At 37.5% G+C, this 21,721-nt stretch overlaps 1 protein-coding gene across 14 annotated transcripts in view; it reads right to left on the bottom strand.

The window, feature by feature from the left end:
• The window catches only part of KIDINS220 (kinase D interacting substrate 220), a 96,110-nt gene that overhangs the window by 14,759 nt on the left and 59,630 nt on the right, over positions 1-21,721 (bottom strand). For 7 of the 14 annotated variants that reach the window (XR_011569412.1, XM_070799173.1, XM_070799174.1 and 4 more), the window contains 6 exons: positions 16,475-16,653; positions 15,148-15,374; positions 12,750-12,863; positions 11,966-12,022; positions 5,665-5,697; positions 26-154 (listed from right to left, as the gene is read on the bottom strand). Coding sequence is in view for 13 of the 14 variants with exons in the window: in XM_070799173.1 (XP_070655274.1) it covers positions 26-154; positions 5,665-5,697; positions 11,966-12,022; positions 12,750-12,863; positions 15,148-15,374; positions 16,475-16,653 (739 nt within the window). In the remaining variant the exon portion in view is untranslated. The remainder of the gene's footprint in view (positions 1-25; positions 155-5,664; positions 5,698-11,965; positions 12,023-12,749; positions 12,864-15,147; positions 15,375-16,474; positions 16,654-21,721) is intronic. The other 7 variants (XM_070799166.1, XM_070799167.1, XM_070799169.1 and 4 more) reach the window with 4 other exon arrangements.

Below are 21,721 nucleotides of genomic sequence, written 5' to 3'. Positions count from 1 at the left end.
GTGAGCAGGTAAAAGTGCAGGTCACCTTTTTGATGGTTGCACAGTACTGAGGCAGCATGCTCTGGTCCAGCCCTTCAATTTGTTTCAGTTTCTCACAAACCGCATCCACGTTCATCGAATTCAGTGGTATTGTGCCTGAGGCTGGGCCTGATCCCTAGGTAAGTCGTGGGAAAATACATGTATAAACAGCATTTAATGTCAGATATATGCAGTCATGTGACAGAGAAACACTTATGAAGTTACACTATAAAGTACTTCAATTAAAGATACATTTTCAAACTTAAGTAAAAACAGTGAATGTGTGCAGCATGGGACATGCCATTAGAGAACAGATTTAGCTACTGTTTACCTTAAAGAGTATCTTTTATTAGAGCAGATATAGCCTGATCAAAACCACTTTTCTAAGAAGACATAAGTTCCATGAGCCAACCCAAGGCCAACTTCAAGAAAGCCTAACCTCAAACCTCAAGAGAGAAAGGTGTAGCCCTTAATAACAGAAAGACAGGGGCTTAAAAAAAGAAAAGGAATAGGGGGAATTACTGATGCCTATAACATACAAAAAAATATAAAAGGTAAACCTATGAGATAATTTTAAAAGTGCTAACACTCAGCAGCTTTAAATGTCTTCACAGATTACCTTAATAGTCTACAACAGCTCAAGTTTTCAGATCTTGATCATATTTTATATCCAAGAGATCTTGGATAAGAACCTATACGATAATCGTGTAAATGTAAACAACAGTATTACTTAACACATGTGGAAGTAAATATAATCCATCAAAATTCAGTCTCATTTAAAATAAAAATCAAAATAATAAACCTAGTGTTTACTGAAAAGAAAAATATTTTCTGAATACAGAGACATACTAAAGAGGTATTTGCCTGTGGCTAATTACATACGAATCTCCTCAATTACAGATGTGGTCACTGGGGTCCAAAGAGCTAAGTTTTGACTTCAAACTCACAGAATAAACAGCTAGTTAGTGGTAGATTCAGACTGGAACCCTAGCTTAACAGGTCTTACAACTTTCTATTTTCTTTGTTGCCATTGTCTATTTTTAAAGAGTTTATAGAAACTATAACCAAAATAAAGAGAAGACAAGCCAACTAGTATAGAGGGTAATGTTACAAATGATCTGTCTTGTTTACCAGTCAATTTAGTCTTAAAATGATAAATATAATTTATCCTATCCCCAAGGATGTGTCAATTTAAATTTTCTACTGCCTCTTTTGTTATCATCAAGAGAGAAGTAGACTATGACAGCCAAAACTGCCTGGGAGCTACTTGTTAAACATTATTTGTAACATGAAAGCATTAACATAATACTCTATTATGAATTGATAGATAAATATACACACACAGTATATAAATAAAATATACCTAGTTACATATAAATATAGCTAGCAAATGAGACCATACTGAACAGACAGTAAGGTAGTCATTTTATAAGAGGGAGCCTCAGGAAGTTTACAAATGTAAGATAGTCCCATAAAAATTTGTAAATTAATGATTTGGAATATTCTATTTCTGCTTTATTGACTATGCCAAAGCCTTTGACTGTGTGGTTCACTATAAACTGTGGAAAATTCTGAAAGAGATGGGAATACCAGACCACCTGATTTGCCTCTTGAGAAATTTGTATGCAGGTCAGGAAGCAACAGTTAGAACTGGACATGCAACAACAGACTGGTTCCAAATAGGAAAAGGAGTTCGTCAAGGCTGTATATTGTCACCCTGTTTATTTAACTTATACGCAGAGTACACCATGAGAAACGCTGGACTGGAAGAAACACAAGCTGGAATCAAGATTGCCGGGAGAAATATCAATAACCTCAGATATCCAGATGACACCACCCTTATGGCAGAAAGTGAAGAGGAACTAAAAAGCCTCTCGATGAAAGTGAAAGTGGACAGTGAAAAAGTTGGCTTAAAAGCTCAATGAAGATCATGGCACCCGGTTCCATCACTTCATGGGAAATAGATGGGGAAACAGTGGAAACAGTGTCAAACTTTATTTTTCTGGGCTCCCAAATCACTGCAGATGGTGACCGCAGCCATGAAATTAAAAGACGCTTACTCCTTGGAAGGAAAGTTGTGACCAACCTAGATAGCATATTCAAAAGCAGGGACATTACTCTGCCAACAAAGGTTCATCTAGTCAAGGCTATGGTTTTTTCTGTGGTCATGTATGGATGTGAGAGTTGGACTGTGAAGAAGGCTGAGCACTGAAGAATTGATGCTTTTGAACTGTGGTGTTGGAGAAGACTCTTGAGAGTCCCTTGGACTGCAAGGAGATCCAACCAGTGCATTCTGGTTGGAATGCAAGGAGATCAGCCCTGGGATTTCTTTGGAAGGAATGATGCTAAAGCTGAAACTCCAGTACTTTGACCACCTCATGCGAAGAGTTGACTCATTGGAAAAGACTCTGATGCTGGGAGGGATTGGAGGCAAGAGGAGAAGGGGAAGACAGAGGATGAGATGGCTGGATGGCATCACTGACTCGATGGACGTGAGTCTCAGTGAACTCCGGGAGTTGGTGATGGACAGGGAGGCCTGGCGTGCTGCGATTCATGGGGTCACAAAGAGTCGGACCACGACTGAGCGACTGATCTGATCTGATCTGATTTATAGCTTGTTTTTAATTAAATATAAATTTAAAATATGCCATATATTATATAGTCTGAAGTTCACTTACTTCAAAAATACTAAGTACAGCACAACACTAGTATTTCCATGATTTAGTTTTCATATTTCTATACATAGTTCTATTTTCTGCCTGGATGAGAACAGCCAATATTTAAGTGTTAATTACCCACTATGTGCTATGGAAACTTTAAATGCTTTCTATGAATTTTTAATAACCATATTTGTTTTTCCTTTCTTTTTAAATAGGTTTATGTGAAATATAATTCACTAACAATTCTCCAATTTAAAGTACACAATTCAGTGATGTTAAGTATCTCCTCACAGCTGTGACACCATCACTACACTCAACTTTAAGACATTATCAGAGCCCTAAAAAGCAATTCTACACTATTAGCAGTCAACCTTCATGCCTCCCAACACCCAGTCCCAACCCCTAGCAACCACTGACCTACTTTCTGTCTCTGCGGATTTGCCTATTTGGGATATCTAAACAGAACCACACAATCTGTGACCTTTCATAACTCACTTCTTCCACTTAGTATATTCTCAAGGTTCATCTATGCTATAGCATGCATTCATACTTCATTCTTTCTTATTGCTGAACAGTATTTATCTTTTAAATGATCTTTAATACTGTTTTTCAAATGTTTTCATTCCTCAACCTATTTCTTCTTTCTGGGTACATTTATACTTCTCTACATTTCCGTGATTAGATAAACCACAAATGCACAGTTTGATCATACTGGATTATAACTGGATTATAATGATCGTACTGGATTATAATTCACAGAATTAAATGCCATGAATCCACACTGATATAAATAAAAAGTTGAGTAAGTAAGTAAATGAGGAAGAAGAGACAACTTTTACTTATAGAATTCCAATTAATAAATGTAGAATGGAAAGGAAAATTACCACCTGGAAAACACAACAGAAGCGGTGGTACACAAGACACCACTAAAATTCATGAGAAAAGTACAAGGAGGAACAGGATTATCTGCAGAGTTTCAAAGTACCTCCCCCTAAATATTCATTCATTACAAGGGAAAGACACACCCTGACAGTGTTGAAACCTAGCAGATGCTGCCCTAACCACATGACTGAGGTCCATATGACCACTGGGAAGATGCAGGCCCTCACAGACCCTCAAATGTGACACACAGAGGACACACATCACGTTTCTGTGGGTCTCTTGCAAAGATGTATAATCTCCTTCTAATCATTAGGAAATGGTGAACAAACCCAAACAGAAGGGCAGTCTACAAAATATCTGATCAGTATTCTTCAAAAGTTTTACGATCATAAGAGACAAGGAAAGACTGAGGAATTGTCACAGATTAGGAAACTGTAAGGAGAAGTAACAAAATACAACTGGACTGGATCCTGGACCAGAAAAATGAAATTAGTGGAAAAACCGGTAAGATTAAAATAAAGCCTGTATTAAGAATATTGTACAAATTTTCATTTCTGTTCTGGAGAAATACACTACAATTAGGAAAGATGTTAATATTAGGGGAATACTGTTTTTGTATCTTTGAAGTCTAAAATTATTTTAAAGTAAAAAAAGTTTTTAATCACAAAAAGCTTTTTAATTGTGCTAAAAAGAACAAGTATAACAGACATGGAACTGATTAACTCTGTCTGTGTGGGGGCAGGGGAAATGTAAAATGTTAGAGAGTAACATTGGAGAAGGCAATGGCACCCCACTCCAGTACTCTTGCCTGGAAAATCCCATGGAAGGAGGAGCCTGGTAGGCTGCAGTCCATGGGGCTGCTAAGAGTCAGACACGACTAAGTGACTTCACTTTCACTTTTCACTTTCAGACATTGGAGAAGGAAATGGCAACCCACTCCAGTATTCTTGCCTGGAGAATCCCAGGGACAGGGGAGCCTGGTGGGCTGCCATCTGTGGGGTCGCACAGAGTCGGACACGACTGAAGTGACTTAGCAGCAGAGAGTAACATTCCCTTTAAGAAGGGCCTCAGAAAATTCAGCAAGACAGACACGTTAATAAAGACACTACTCTTTCCTCTGAAACAGGAAACTCCACATTGTTTTACTTTCATGATCCTTCAAGACTTCTACATTTTATCACTTGAAAACATATTTTGTCCCTCATTGGGGATTATGTAGAAGATACATATTATTTTTGAATGACTTTTAGGAGTTTTCTAAGAAAAAGACACACAGGTACCCTGTAATTCCATCAAAGCTATAGTTAGACTATTGATTATTTGTGAGTTGGATCTTATCAAGATAAGGAGTAGATTATTAATATATTAAAATACAATATGCTTCTTTGAATAAAAGAGAAATGGTAAATACTCGCCCAGTTTTTTCTAAAGTAATCATATACAATGAAATTATTTTGAAACCAAATAACCCTTAGTATTGAAACAACAATCTTTGGATGGAAACCTCGCAAAAGAAGAAAAAGTACAATAGTTGACAAGGAAAAGGTATATTCAATAATTCAATCTGTTAAGTTCTTAATAGAAAACATTACTTAATACATAGAATGGTAATACTTAAGAGTTTATCATGCATATTCTTACTTGAAATTTACCTGTTACAAGTCAAGGAAAGTTCATTTCAGTATATATCACAATCTACTAAAAAACTGTTTTTCTAACACAGAAAACTGAATGCAGAAGATGTTAGTTTGCTTAAGACTGTTAAATATTTACAAACTTCAAAATATAGACAAATCAGAATTCCTACAGGTCAAAGTAAAACAAAACATTTAAATTACTTTGATGTAATTATATTATTTTATATTGTAAGTAGATTAAAACTACACTCTGTAACATCATCATCTTCAGTAAATTATCAAACAAGCTTAGAATTGATTAGCCAGAAATGAGAGCCATGCAGAGGCTGAAAGCGGCTATTAAAAATAAACCCAAGGCACTGAAATGAACACAGGTTTATAAACAGCCCAGCAGGAAGTTGCCAATGATTGCTTCTAACAGACTAAAATAAGAAAAATGAATAAGATTTCACTGAAAGTTTCTGTACCTGTCTCTGTTTGTTAAACCCAGAGTCACACGGCTTTAAGGAAGGAATAAAACAGAATGAAGGACACGAGCTTAAAGGAAAACATCAAATACACTTTTGTGATAAACACAGGCAGGACTTCTGTCACTCTGTTTTCCCACGACTCTGAACACACCATCTCTATAGCAACACAAAGGAACATCCGTGCACAGGCACACACACACCACACACACACACATAATTTAATTTCATTAACATGTGCTTGGTAATTTTAAAATTGTACTCTCAAATTTAATATTCTTCCTGTTAGAAGAATAAGCCATGGGCCATACATTCAACAAGAAAACCAGATAAATCAAATTTGCTATAAAAAGTCAATACTCCTACTATAAACAATTATTTTAAAAATTAATTTTTAACATTCTGATTAAAAAACTACAACTATTAATTTCAGATTAATTGCAACCTTTAATAGTAAGGTTTAAATACTTGGAATTCACATGATCTCTTCATAAAACATTTTCTAGTCACACTAATAGTTAATGTTCAGAAATATACTTTTCAGATTTAGGTTTTGTTTCACTGGGCATGCACTGAAGTATCATTTGAAAAGAAAGGCCATAAGAGCCTAGCAGCTCAAGAAATCATAAGTGCAACAGTGAAAAAATATTGGCACATTATCAGTAGGGTAACTATTTTACTAATGCAGTTTTCTTTTTTTATTTTTTGTTTTGGCCACACTGCACGGCTTATGGGATCTTAGTTCCCCAACCAGGGATTGAACCTGGTCCCTGTCAGGGAAAGTCCAGAATCCTAAACAGTGGGCCAGTAGGAAATTCCCGATTGTAGCTCATTTAAATCCCTAATTCAAAGCTGACACACTGCTATCAATTATTGTTCTGCACAGATTAGGCTGGTGGTAAATATTCTCAAAATAGTTCAAATAATCTAGAAATAACTAACAATGTTGAGTCAATTTACAATGTTCTTTTAACATGTTCACTATCTGGAGCACTTCATGGGAACTCTGCTTTCTAGTTTACATATTAAACTTACTATAGGTACTTTTTTTAGAAAGTTACTATGAATATCTGTGGAAACTTGAAAAAATATCAAACAGGAGCACTGATGAGATTACAGTTTTCTAAAAGATACCAAAACACAAAAGAAGGCTATTGTTATCAAGTTGGAAAATATAACTTTCTCTTCAAACTACATGAGAAATAATACGTAGGTTAAAGCTGACAGATGAGGTTTGATACCACATGCAAAGGGCAATCTTTTTAAAAAACTCAAGTTCAAAATATGATTTTGTTATTTTTTTTTTTAACTTTTAACTGTACTCTAGGATTTCAGTGGTATCAATATTACAATATCCTATTTCTTCAACAGTGTCTCAACCAATTTAGTTGTAGTTTAGTGTTTAGGAAAAATGTTTTCTTGAGCTGAAGTCTGGCACACAGACTTTGAAGCTGGAAGTGAATACAGTTTTTCACTATTTATGAAAAGAAAAAAATGTTAATAATTTTCCAAACTAAAGCAGTTAATAAAAATGCACTACTAAATTGCTTTAGACAGTGTGAGTGAATCTCCAGAGACAAGGTCCTGGGGGCTGGCAGAGAGCACCCAACCTAAGACTACAGGGAAACCTGAAACATGCCCTGCCTTACCCATGGCATCTTTAGCTTTCTCGTCCAAGTTTGCTCCTGAACAATGACAGGCATCCATGACAGACAGGCATGATTTGGACATCCATTTGTTTCAAAACAGGTTACTAGTTCTAAACCAGTGGTGGAAATAAAATGATCTACAGTGGAGTCCCATCTTTTTTTCACTTGGTTATTCTACCAACTGGATTCAGTTTAATGAAAACCAAGCCTTCATTTCTAGGACTTTTATTAATTCAGTAATTTTCATCCATCTCTAAAAGTAATGGCACATCAGAAGGCAGGATACTACTGCTCTTAATAATGCCTCTGAAGTTCTTTACCATCCAACGTTGTGCTAATCAGTTTTATGCCTTTTCAGTGAAGCAGCTGATCTAAAGCTACCAAGCAAACCCTGCAGCAAAGAAGGTCGAGAAAGAGTGACTTGGTAGCACTGATCATTCCCCTCCTTGGCAGCCCTCCAACTCATCAGCTCCAGGAAGCCAGAGTTTTCATCAGTTTTGTTCACTACCCATCCCACTGCAGTAGTCAAACAGTGGATGATCACACAGGCACGTGAAGGACTTGATGGTAAGTAATACAAGGAAGGATACAAGGATAAAGAAATCCTCCATTACTCTTTCCTTTGAAAACATCCTCTTCAAGGAAACATTCCCTGCTTTGAAAAATGAGTAGTCACACCGTAAATAAAAATAGACCAAATGTGACTCTTTCAAAGGGCAACTCTCTGAAAGACCACAACAAAATGCCACTGAGGGGCTCATGAATGGCCCTCCTTGCTGGGTTCATCCCTTCATGGTGACTGGGTGATCTGAATGCTGCTACTTCCTAGAGGGGCCTAGACTGAAAGAAGGTAAAGGCAGCAAGTAAAATTCTCCCGGAAAGCTTTCAAAAGTGTAAAGTATTTGGAGCATTCAGACAACCTGGAAATCCTTCTCAATTCTAGGAAAACAAACTGATTCTAGGAAATCAAACCACCTTTGGGGGCCAGAAAAGCATCAACAGATAAAGGGCCAAGTTAATCTAAAATGACTGGCGTGTGGGTGCACCACTCCCACCACTGAGGAGAGGTTATTTAACACAGTTTTAGTTTCTGAGTCTTTAAAGTTTCATGGAATTTGGATGGTAGTAATAGTAATAATTATTAAGTAATTCAAGTATGCGAAGGCTGAGTAATCCTTAAATCAGACCTATGAGGTAAGGCCTGCTTTTTCCAGATGAGGGAGTATCAGAGAGCTTAAGTAATTTCTCCAAGGTGGAGAGCTAATCACCAGGGCCTATTCACCTTGAACACCAAGCTCCTGACCAAGTCAGGCTTAGTATTAATGGAGGCAAAGGGGGCAGCACAGTGGTGAGGAACGCTTCCAGGTACTGGCCATGCAGATTCCAGTTCTGCACCGAGGGCTCCCTCCTGTGAGCCTCAGGTCAGGTACACCTACAGCATGGTGCTGGACTAGACCATGGGTACTGGTGTTCTCTGGGCTTCCCAGTGGCTCAATGGTAAAGAATGGTAAAGGAGACGTGGGTTCGATTCCTGGGGAGGGGAAGATCCCCTGGAGGAGAGCGTGGCAACCCACTCCAGTATTCTTCCCTGGAGGCTCCTATGGACAGAGGAGCCTGCTGGGCTACGGTCAGTGGGGTCCCACAGAGTCAGACACGGCTGAGCACAGAGCATGAGGCTCCCCCAGAGGCAACGCAAATCCGCCAAGGTGGAGGCCAGAGTTCTTGTTTTTACTGGTTTCATAAACTTAAATTCTGATTGAGATTTCATTTCTTAAAAAGTCTTTTCTGCTTTGAAAGTCTGAAAAACACGAGTCCTTTCTAGCTCTAATATCCTGGGGATCCTATCTCGGGCCCAATGTTAATGTATTCTTTGTCAGTTTTCTAAGATTTGGCACTTATTTTCTCTACTATACAATCACAGAGGAAGAAAGCCAGCACAGAGGCTTATATTTTGCATCTTCACCTTCATGAAACACCTGGACATATCTGTAATTTATCTGGTAAGTCTTGGCTGGCCTTCACAAGTCACAGTCATTACAGTGTTCCTGAATGTGAGAAAACCCAGTTGTTTTCATAAGGATCCACTTTATAAAGGTTGATGAGAAATTTCTTGAGGTTAAAAAAAAAAGATGAGACCATCTATATTGAAAAGATCACAGAGAGCTGGTTAACTCTCTGTGATCAGGTGTTTTTTTTTTTTTTTTTTTAAACTCATTATTCTGTGTCCTCATTGACAATTTGTCCAAAAATGTTTATGTAGCTCCTGCTTATCCATAAGCAGCTCTGGTCATCAAGTGCTGCCCATAGGGGGACAGTTGAGTGAACAGACGTGAACTCAGTCTGCAGTCTTATCTCAGGAATTACAGTCTTTTACTACAGGCCTGGCAAGTCATAGGAGCCATGAAGGGCTAAAAAAGTTTACATTAACTACTTCTGTGCTGGTTCAGCTATAAAGATCCCATAAAATGTTCCCCTGGATAGATACTTCTCCACATTTCCACCACTGTTTTTTTAACATGGCTTTGAACTAAGTCTCTACTTGGACTAGTCTACTGCAAAATAAATGCTACATGCTACTGTCGTTAATTTCTTATAGGCAAAGAAGGCTTGGGAAGCAACTATTATTCACTAAGCAGATTACAAAACTATCACTTAATATTAAAAGAACAGCAAATCCTACAGTTATTTTACTAAACAAAGGCACTAATATATTCAGAGCATGTTTACTCTCTGTTATTGGGCTTATACACACAACTTAAGAATTGCATTATTTCCCCTTCCCCAAAAACTCATTTTAAAACTTGCCTAATGCTCCTTCACTGGTCCCTGAAATTACAGACACCTTTTACTTACAAGTGTTGTCCTTAAGGATGGGAATACCTATTTCAGCATGTCTCTGTCATTAAGACCATCAAATTCTTCACAGGACCTAACTTTCATCAAAAGTTTGCTGAGGAATTTCAGCTCAGACAATTGCATTGCATGCATGAATCTATGTATTAAAGACTCACTGACTAAACTAAAACTCATTCTTGCATATGGTGGCAATGATCCATGGACTAAAGATTCCTCTAACACCCAAATGAAATTACTATGGTTTATTGTGTCTATCATTCGTGGATAATGAAGTCTCTCAAACACTTCAGCTAAAATGTTAATGACTTAAAAAAGAATAATCAGCCCCTCAATGAAAACACCAAAATGGTTCTCTTTCTATTTCACTAATATTAACTCAAAGAAAATTAAAGTTACAAAACCACTGCCTATTCAAGCGCATGTTTTAAGTTAAAAATTATGCATAAATTCAGGATGCACTATTTCACTAAATTAATTCCAACTGCTATGCCATATTTCTTTATATTAAATTGATGTTCACATGGGCATAACATTCTGCAAATAAATCAACAGAACTGAAAAATACAAAGTGGGTTCTTAAAATTCCTCATTGACTGAATGAAGATTCTAAGTCGCATCATATTAAATGTACTTATTAAGTACAAAGACTTAAATAATAAATATACAAAGTGACTTCCTACAAAAGTTATTTTTTTTAAAGAAACCCATCCTAAAGTGTTGGGGGAAAGTTTTAAATAATCCCCTTTACATGCTGGACTAGCTTTGTTTATCTGGAAATTTTATTTTAATAAATACAGTTGACCCTTGAACAACACAGGTTTGAACTGTGCAGGTCCACTTACATGCAGATTTTTTTCAGTGGTAAATATAACAGTACTAACAGCAAAGAATCTGCCTGCAATGCAGCAGACCCAGGTTCTATCGATTCCTGGGTTGGGAAGATCCCCTGAAGAACGGCATGGCAAACCACTCCAGTATTCTCACCTGGAGAATTCCATAGACAGAAGAGCCTGGTGGGCTACAGTCCATGGGGTTGCAAAGAGTCAGACATGACTGAGCGACTGACACCCAAACACACACAATCTGAGGTTGTCTGAATCCAGAGACACAGAACCACAGATCAGGACGAAAGATTTACACTGGAGGGCTGACTATAAGTTCTAGTTTCTAATTTAGACTCCTAGGATTTTAGGCTGGTAGGAGGGTCAGTGCCCCAATTCCTGCACTGTTTAAGGATCAACTGTATATAGATAAATAAAAGTAGCACTGTAGCAGCACTGAATTTACACTAAGTGTGGGCACTGAGATTAAGCATGAGTCACTGAGGATCCATTCCTGGTCTACATCAAACTAGTTCACAATGTCTTTTTTGTAGTCTCAAGGTCAATTATGAATATTTTCAAAAATATTCTACATGTGCAGTACCAACTTCAGGGAAAAAAACAGGCAAATGTGAAAATAAGGCCCAACATTAAGGAACAAATACCACCAAGTGAATGCTCCTGATGGTTGCTGGAAGAACCCCTTCCTTACTGGACGACCAAAAAAGAAAAAATACAAAACCCACCCCACGTCATTGAAAAAGGGGAAAAGCAGGAGGAAATGAAGGGTAAAGTTAAACATTAGCTTTTTAATTAATCCGTGAGCTATAATTATTAGTACTCAGCTACTCTACACTAGCAGCCCATCACACCACAAATGCAGAGTTAGTGAACTGCTGTCATCACGATTAAGAGTCGTTACTGCTGCAAAAGCGGGAGAGGCTCGCGGTCCACACCACAAGACTACTCCATTACCCTCGAGGAGTCTGTGGGTGAAGAAAGGCCCTCAGCAGCATCCTCCTTGATAACTTCCTAGCAACACAAAACAAGAGTGTGGGTGAAAGGTGACGGGCTGAGCCAAACAAGGATGATGAATGAACAGGATGCTAAAATAATATGTGACAGTGACACCTGAATGTGATCAGACTCTTTTCAATGATATTATTTTTAAATTTAAATAACAGTTTAAGTTCTAAAGCTTTTACCTCCTAATTAAAAAAAAATTAGCAGGGAAATGTCTTTCTTTAAATTGGTAAACTAAGTTTATCATCAGTAACACGTAGAATTTTAGGCCCAAATGTATTTCGCTTTGGATTAGAGTTAATAGTACATCTGGATAATTTCCTTGCCCTATTTAATTCCTGCTATTCAATAAAAGTGTTCCTCCAATATATGCGCTACTTTTTATACATAGGGCTAGCATATATTTAGATAGATAAAGATACCATATATGAATGTGCTTTAAAAAGAAATCAGATATAAGCAGATGTAAAAGTTTAGTTGTAAAAGTTTGATAACAAACAATACATTTTAGGCCAGAAACTCTGGTTGTAAACAACTCGTCATTCATTCCCTGAGGCTGCTAGTCATTTTCCTTCCATAGATCCTGACCAAAATGAAAACAAAATACATTTTGTGTTAGTAATAGGTTATGTTTCTTGAAACTATTTATAAAATAAGTTGTGCTTTTACTACAGAAAGGAAATAAGCAAACTTCTATTGCTGACTGTAATACTTAATTACCCTTTTTTATACTTACTAGGCCATTGCTCTGATCTCTGGGCAAATTCGTTTTTACTGATGGACGTGAGATGAGATGGTGGGAGCCGCCAGGGCAGTACCTTGGCGTGTAAAGGTAGGGGGCAAAGAATGGCTATGGAGAAAACACGTGACAAAACAATTACCAAAATCAAAGTATAATGAGCTTTATCAAATGAAACTAACCAACAAAATACAACTCCAAATTTTTAAATGCAAGTGACAAAACAGAAGAAAAAAATGCCTCACTCATATTCTATAAGATATCAAACCCAAACTTAAGTCATATTATTTAAATTTTTATATTGTTGATTTAATACAATCTTTTTATAAAGCAACTAAAGTTTTGTACTTTACAAGTTGACACCAGAGTTTCTCTTTACATTTAACACTTTTATGGGCGGTTTACCATGTGTCAGGTTCTAAGTGATTTACAAATACAAATATTAACTCACAACTCACCCAAAAAAAAGCAGAATAGAATCTCAATTGAGTATTATTCTTTACCAAAAAAAGATTAGCCTTAACTAAGACCAAAAAAACAGTCTGAATTATTTAAGAACCTCCTAGCATGGATTTCAGGAATATTATTACTCCAAGTTGCTAGATTTTACTTTATACCCTGGAGTTTATGCTATCTGCTAAATAAGCAAGGATATTATTTAAAAGGGAAATCCACTGTTTAGAGGAAATCTATAACTATAGGATTTATCTATAGCCAGCTTCATATAAACCGGAGCTATCAGATTATATGGGCTAAAAATAAAGATTAAAACATATTAAACTTCATTACACTGATGTAACACCTTCCCTTACCTTTTTCATTCCTGCCATTTTAAGAAAATTGTTCAGCTTTTAACTTTCAGACAAAAAATAACTAAATCTAAAAGCATAAGAATTTTTTAATGTTTTAAAAATAATAAAACACTACTAAAGCATCGTACATCATTGTTGTTCACATGAAATTAGTGAACACAAAGTCTCCACCTAGATGGTATGATAATTACAAAAAAAACTTCTTGGTCTCAAAACATCAAATGTCATCTGATTATTGGTTGAGACATTTATGTAAAATTACAGCAGATTTCAGGACTGCTAAATAAAAACCTGAATTTCACACTTCCTAGCACTCAGTTAAAGTTTACAGAGATGAAGTATGTTATCAAATGCTATCATTCCACCTTTTCCTCCTTATTTGAGTAAAAGGATGGAATAACATTCATAAGACCTCTAAAGATGGTATACCTAATTACTTACATGGCTACCATTTCTCAAAAACTGAAAAATTTAAACTCTAGAATTTCTTCTTTGCCACGTTTATTCAAATTTCTCTTTCTAGCTTACTGAAAGTTTATTTAGGCATGCATTGGCTTCTGTGAATGCTGCTGCTGCTGCTGCTGCTAAGTCGCTTCAGTTGTGTCCAACTCTGTGCGACCCCATAGACGGCAGCCCACCAGGCTCCCCCGTCCCTGGGATTCTCCAGGCAAGAATACTGGAGTGGATTGCCATTTCCTTCTCCATCTGTGAATGCTAGCCCCTATGTTTTCTCACTTCAGACTAAAGAGGGAGACAACAAAAATAAAGAAACAATGGATTTTAGAGTTCAGTTGCAGAAAATATTGGGTTGGTCAAAAAGTTCATTCAGGCCTTTCCATACCATCTTATGGCAAAGCTTGAACAAACTTTTTGACCAACCCAATATAATAGTAGGGCCGTTGTTCTGTTTTCCTACAGAAAATATTAGTGTTCAAGACCATTAAAATGAGGATAGCTTGGAGCTACTAAACTCGACAGGGTCTGAATACTGCTGATAATGAATTTGTGCTCTCATCATTTGAAGCAGAAAATTATATTTATAGTATGAAAATAATTATACATGACTGAAGGTAGTGTGAAATAAAGCTCTAGAAATAGACTACATGCTATCTGGCCAATAGCATCTGAGTCCTCCTTCAAGCACTAGGACCCACCATTATCTCACATTTAAAAGCTGTATCACATTGAATATAGGTTTACTGAACTAAAAATTATCATTGTTTTGAATGCCAATATAAGTTATTATACAAGATACAACAAATGGAACATCTGTTTAGAAACCAAGAGAATTTCAGATTGCTTTGAAGCTCAGAACAGTCACTGCTGACCCCACAGAGTTCACTTTCTTATCAGGACAATAAATCAAAGCAAAAAGCATCTCTACTATTCAGACTCAATTGAGATCTAGAACCTGTTAAGATTCAAAAATCTTCTGATTTTTAAAAAATATTACATTCAAACAACATTTTTTGTCTTTACAGCTAAAGTACAGTTTCAAAATGGTAACAGACTCCATTAGCAGAACACTTCTAGCCTTTTCCTGGAAGAAACTCTTCAATTTAAGATGCCGGGCACTTGCTTACCCTGTTGTAGAAGGGGTGCTGGGGTCCTGTCATGCCGCTGTAGTAGCTGCTATGAGGCTGCGGCGACACAACCCCTCCCCCGAATGGCCCATTGAAGGAGGTGGACGAAGAGCAGACAGACGCTGGCTGACTGTAGCCGGACGGCGGTCGAGGGGGAGGCTCGTGCAGAGGTAGCGGGGGATACGCAAGTCCTCCGATATTAATCTGGTCTCTTGCAGCACGAACATCTAGGAGATTAAATGATACCCCAGAAGGCAAAAGAAAATAGAACATTAGTAACCAAAGAAAATAGAACATTAGTAACTAGTCCAATTACCACTTCCTCCTTTAGTTACCGGACAGAAAACATGACTGATTATATCACTCTTGCCAAAGATTCCAACTGGCTTTACAGAACAGACAGGGAACTCTGAATACTCCACAGACATTCTTAGTAAGAGGCACTCAACTACTTCGCATAAAAGTTTTTTTCACCATGTGAAAAGTCACCAACGTCTGTATTCTCTTCGGTTACCAGAATTCTGAATTTTTTTTCTGACTTTTCAAGGTATTTGTGCTATCCTAACAATTCTTCTGACACAGTTTTGCTAAATATTAGCAATTCATCCTTGTGTAGTAAGTACAATGTTAGCTAAGACTGTGGGTTTGCAAACCATATGACACGTCCACCTCTGAACAACCACCAACACTTCCACAGTCAGAAAATACACCTCAGACAACTTATAACAGGTATTTTAAAAAAGAACATATGAAAATACAGTGTCTCTCCCTCTCCATAATTCATGGAAAATGCAAAGGTGGGTCAGCAGTACTGTATCACACAAACGAGTGTGTGTTTCAATGAAGGTTGAGTGTGTGTTTTCGTGAGCATACAGCAGTGCCTCAAGAGCAACTTTAACTTATCCAAAACCTTCACGTTATTATCAAGTTCTAGTCCACAGATTTAACCTTTGAAAGGAATATCAACTTTCTTACTGCTCTGGATGCAGATCCCTATTAAAGACAGAAGACTGGTGACAGAAAAATCACAGTGGGTTGACAGCTTGAAGTGGTAACTGTGTAGTAAAAGGAATTTGATTCCAGTGATGCTTCAGGTGTGTAGGCTGGGAAACATAATAAGGTCAATTTAACAAACAGCATTTTCCCAGCGTTCCCAAAGGATGCTGAGACCCCCATCTTCAGTTTCATTAACTCTCCCCGGTGGTGCTTGGTTCAATATTTCCCATTTTTTTCTTGGAGCAGGAGAAACTTATACAGCCAAGTTAGAAACGGGAAAATTTTTTAGCACTTCCAGAGAGGGCAAATTAAATTTATTACTGATACCCACCTGCAATAATCTCCCGCAGTTTGGGGTCCAGATTTACAGTGCATGGCAAAAAGGTTTTCACATCTCGAGCCACAAGAACTGGGGTCCTTGAAGACAAAAACACTTCAAAATTTCTTATATCTCCATCTATTTCAAGCAGTGGCTCAACATCTTTAGTTGTTGGAATATTCTTTGATATTCTTCAAACAAAAAACAAATGAAGATGGTCATTATAATCATTATTAGGCAAATTCTGCATGGAACTTAAAAATGTGTTATTTATAAAAATAAATAACACATTACCCAGTTTGCTCTCATTAATTTTTTTAAAGAAAAAGGAACAAAATAAATGGTACATTTTCAAAATTACTAAGGCGACAAGTGTGAGGTTAGAATTATATTGCCTTAACCAAAAAAGAAGGGAATGGCAACCCACTCTAATGTTCTCGCCTGGAGAATTCCACGGACAGAGGAGCCTGGTGGGCTACGGTCCATGGGGTCACAAAGAGTCAGACACGACTGAGTGACTTTCATAACCAAAGGCAGAATTTGGGCAGGGAAAACAGAAAAAGGACAGTAACATGTTAATGATTACCTCACAGTGAAGACTGAGTTACCACTTTACACACATGAACAGTGGCCTCAGACAAACTCAACAGTCTGCCTAAGTCACGTGACATGAGAGAATCTGACTCTAAAAATCATGTTTTATTATAAAATGTCATGGCTCTTTTTTAAAAAAATTTTTTATTGTTTGGCTGCACCACATAGCATGTGAGACTTCAGTTCCCTGACCAGGGGTCTCTTCCTGTCTCCTGTGGCAGAAACATGAAGTCTTAACCACTGGACCACCAGAGAAGTCCCTAAAATGCCATGATTCTTGCAAAAGAAAAGAAAAATAAAGAATAATTTCTAAATAAATTATGCAAACTAGAAAAATGCATAGATTTTTCCATTTTTAAAAAAGGTTTTATTTTCTATTAGAAAATATAAAGTAATCTATGCTTACTATGCTGCTGCTGCTAAGTCGCTTCAGTCATGTTCAACTCTGTGCGACCCCATAGACGGCAGCCCACCAGGCTCCCCCGTCCCTGGGATTCTCCAGGCAAGAACACTGGAGTGGGTTGCCATTTCCTTCTCCAGTGCATGAAAGTGAAAAGTGAAAGTGAAGTCGCTCAGTCGTTTCTGACTCTTCCCGACCCCATGGACTGCAGCCTACCAGGCTCCTCCGCCCATGAGATTTTCCAGGCAAGAGTACTGGAGTGGGGTGCCATCGCCTTCTCTGGTGCTTACTATATAAGCATACATATAAGACAAAGAAGTACAAAAGAACAGAAGGGGTTAAAAAAACCACATAATTTTACCAACCAGACACAATAACTACTAATATAGTATCAGTCTATTTTTCATTATGCATAACTTTTTACATAGCTAAATTTATAAGTAAATCAGGCAGAGGTCTTAAACGTAAAAAAAGTGACATTCATTAAAAACTACTTTAAAAATTAAAAACACTTCTATGTTGAACTATACAAAACTGCCAATTTTGTAGGTCAAAATGGTAAACTACTGACAATTCCATAGGTTTCAACCCACTACATGCAAGGTCATGGGCTAATCTGAGGCAGTAAGTAAAAATACATCAGAGAGAGAGAAAAGAATGGAAAATGTGAAGGAACTTAAAAGACAAGGAGATGGATGGAAAAACCTGGATATAACCCAATGTCTGTTAACAATGAAGAGATAAATAATTTGTGGTATATCCATATAATGGAATACTACTTAGCAATAAAAAGGAATGGACTTATTTATATATCTACAACATTGATAAATCTCATAGTAAATTATGTTGCGTGAAAGAATATAGCAAATAAAGAACAGCTGTATTTTTTTCATTTATACAAAACTAGAAAATAAAAACTAATCTATAGTGACAGAAAGAGGATAAGGGTTTGCTGTGGAGTCAGGGATGAGGGGAGAGAGGCAACAGGAGAGACTTCATAAGAATGGGAGGAGACTTTTGGAAGTCACGTGTCTTCTCTCCTGGTGGTGGTGGTGATTTGGTGGCTATAGATATATATCGAAACTTCAGGAACTGGACAATTTAAATATGGCCATTTCTTGTATGTTGATTACACCTCAAAAGCTATTTTAAAATCACTGTAAACTTGAAGATATCCTCAAAACACTCAATTCCCAATTAGCTAATAATATTAACTGTGAGATTATAGTAAGCCTAGTTTCAGAGAAACAGAAAGATTTTCCTGCCCTTCAAAAAAAGTAAAATGGGATCTGACTCTAATACTGGTTACAGCAACATGATTTCTCTGGGACCAGCATTTTATTCCTCAGGCTCACCATTTGACTAGCAGCCATTTATTAAAAGCCATCTAAGGGGAAATCCAGAGACCATAATCAGCAAACAAGAACAGAACAGGGTGCTGGTGAGGAAATAGGGACAGCAATTGCATCTTAATGAATTTTAGGAAGTCCCTTTTATGGGGTCATGCACATGTGCACAAACCAGAACAGCCCTCTGAAACAGGATAGCGTGTGTACGAAGCTGCTTCAGTCGTGTCCAACTCTTTGCTACCTCAGGGACTATAACCCGCCAGGCTCTGCTGTCCATCGGCTTACTCAGGCAAGAACACTGGAGTGGGTTGCCATTTTCTTCTCCAGGGGATCTTCCTGACCCAGAGATGGAACCTGAGTCTCTTACGCCTCCTGCATTGGCAGGCAGGTTCTTTACCAGTAGCACCACCCAGGAGGCCAATAAATTAAGCTGACTTTCAAACCAATTATTAAGTATATTTAAAATGAAATGGAAAACTTAAGAGAATGGTTTCATGGAATCCCCAGATTTCTGCAAATCACTTTGCAGAAACGGCCAAAGTATCAAGAGCTTAAACAGTTAAAAAGGTAGTTTGTCTATTTCAGGGGTTTAACATAAAATGCTAAGAAGAGAAGCTAGAAAGATTTAGATAAAAACACACAGCTGACAAGTCACATGAAACAAATTAACTGAATTTTAATGCCAGCTCTGCTTAAGCTTGAATGTGAACAGTGTTCTCAATATGATGAACAATACTGCTGTTCACAAGCCAACAGTCTACTGCTGGTTTCCAGATTGAAGTCTCTATTCTAACCTTTTGAGCTCAATACATTAAACTCTTTTACTGAAGGAGATATTTATGTAAATGATAATCTTTTGGCAGTAGGCCACCAAAATCATATGTGCTTTTATTTTTCAGATGTTTTTCCCAAAGGTTAGTATTTAAAGAATTTAAGTAACTTCACTTTTCAATTAACAGTGAATTTAAATTTCCAGTATTATGAATCATGTGAATTAAAGTTGCCAGCAGTTAAATGGCCCACAGAAAGCATTATAAAGCCTCAGGCATCAACGATCTCCCAGTAAGTTTAAATGCACTTTCTTTCTATGCTACCAATCTAGCAGAACTTGTTAATGCCAACGTCAATGTAAGTCAAAAGCATTTTGATTATAAATGACAGTGGTTTCTAGGAAGTCCGTATTAATTCCTTGGCAGAAAGTACATAAGCCATTCATATCACTTCCATTCAAAATAAGGTTTTAAATTACATGGAAAAAAATTCTATTTTAAATCAAAATATAAATAGGTTCTAAGATCATCATTATCAAGGTGTTATTTACCATATTTTGTCTAAAAGTAGCTGCTTGATAATGTCATTATTTAATCATAAGAGGTTAAAAATTAAGATACATTTTCTTTAAAAATTTAAAAACGGAAAACTCTTCACTGCCTCAGAATTTTATTACTTTGATCAGTGAGTGCACATTTGCTAAATTCCCTCTGTGCACAGAGCGAGCACCATGGGCATCCTGGAACACAGATGAAACACAGAGACAGAAAACCGCCACTCAGCACTGTAGCCAAAGGGTCAGAAACAAAAAATAAAATGATAAAATTAAGCCCGTTACTATCTGGAGACAATCAAAACCCCTAGAACACGTCAGGAGCTGGCCACACTCTCCCCTTCCTGGTCTTAACCAGGTTAATTCCTACTCATCCTCTGTCTCTCCACTCAGCTCCCCCTCTTCAGGGAGTCCTCCGTGAAACTACACTGTATTCCTCTACTACAAAGCTCAAACCACATATGCTTCCTTGCATATACATATCACAATCAGCATGTTGTTATTCAAGAGTGAAATAATTTTATTAATGCCTATCTACCCTGCTAGAAGATAAACTCCATTAAAGCTAAAGACAAGTTTGGTTGTATATTTCGAATGCTTAGCACATAGAGCCATCATATCACTTTTGCTTAATAAATAATCTGCAGAGTGAAAAAACTACACACAAAAAAGTATTGCTCCCAAAGAACTCTATTCTTTTAAAATAATTTTCACTTTAATTATCCTTTCTGATTGGAAAAAACCTTGGGCTTGGGAAAAAGTACATTGACCCATTCCTGTTAATTTTTGCACATGGTGTGAAATAAGGGTCCAACTTCATTCTTTCACATGTGGAAATCTAGCTGTTCCAATATCATTTCTTGTAGACTATTCTTCCCCTCAATGAATGGACTTGGCAACCTTTCTACAGCTTAACTGGCTGTAGATGTGAGAACTTATTTTACGTCTGGACTCTCAATTCTATTCCATTATGTCTCTCCTTATGTCAGTGCCACAGTGTTCTGTGGCAGCTTTGTAGTAAGTTTTTTTTTTTTTTTTTTTTAATTTTTGGCTGTACCCTACAGAATTTGGGACCTTAGCCCCCCAACCAGGGATCAAACCCATTCCCCACGCACTGGAAGGCAGAATCTTAAACAGTGGGCCACTAAGGAAGTCCCTGTGCTGCTGCGTCACTTCAGTCATGTCCAACTCTGTGCGACCCCATAGACGGCAGCCCACCAGGCTTCCCCGTCCCTGGGATTCACCAGGCAAGAACACTGGAGTGGGTTGCCATTTCCTTCTCCATTGCATGAAAGTGAAAAGTGAAAGTGAAGTTGCTCAGTCGTGTCCAACTCCAGCGACCCCATGGACTGCAGCCCACCAGGTTCCCCCGTCCATGGGATTTTCTAGGCAAAATTACTGGAATGGGGTGCCACTGCCTTCTCCAAAGGAAGTCCCTGTAGTAAGTTTTAAAATCAAGAAAGAGTTCTCCAACTTTGTTCCTTTTCAAGATTGTTTTAGCTATTTGGGATCCCTTCCAATTTCATATAGGTCATTCCTGATAGCTCAACTGCTAAAGAATCCACCTGCAATGTGGGAGACCTGGGTTCGAT

This window comes from Bos indicus, chromosome 11 (assembly GCF_029378745.1).
Source record: "Bos indicus isolate NIAB-ARS_2022 breed Sahiwal x Tharparkar chromosome 11, NIAB-ARS_B.indTharparkar_mat_pri_1.0, whole genome shotgun sequence".
Lineage (NCBI taxonomy): Eukaryota > Metazoa > Chordata > Mammalia > Artiodactyla > Bovidae > Bos > Bos indicus.
The sequence above is the reverse complement of the archived record's forward strand: the minus strand, read 5'-3'. Positions and strand labels throughout refer to the sequence as shown.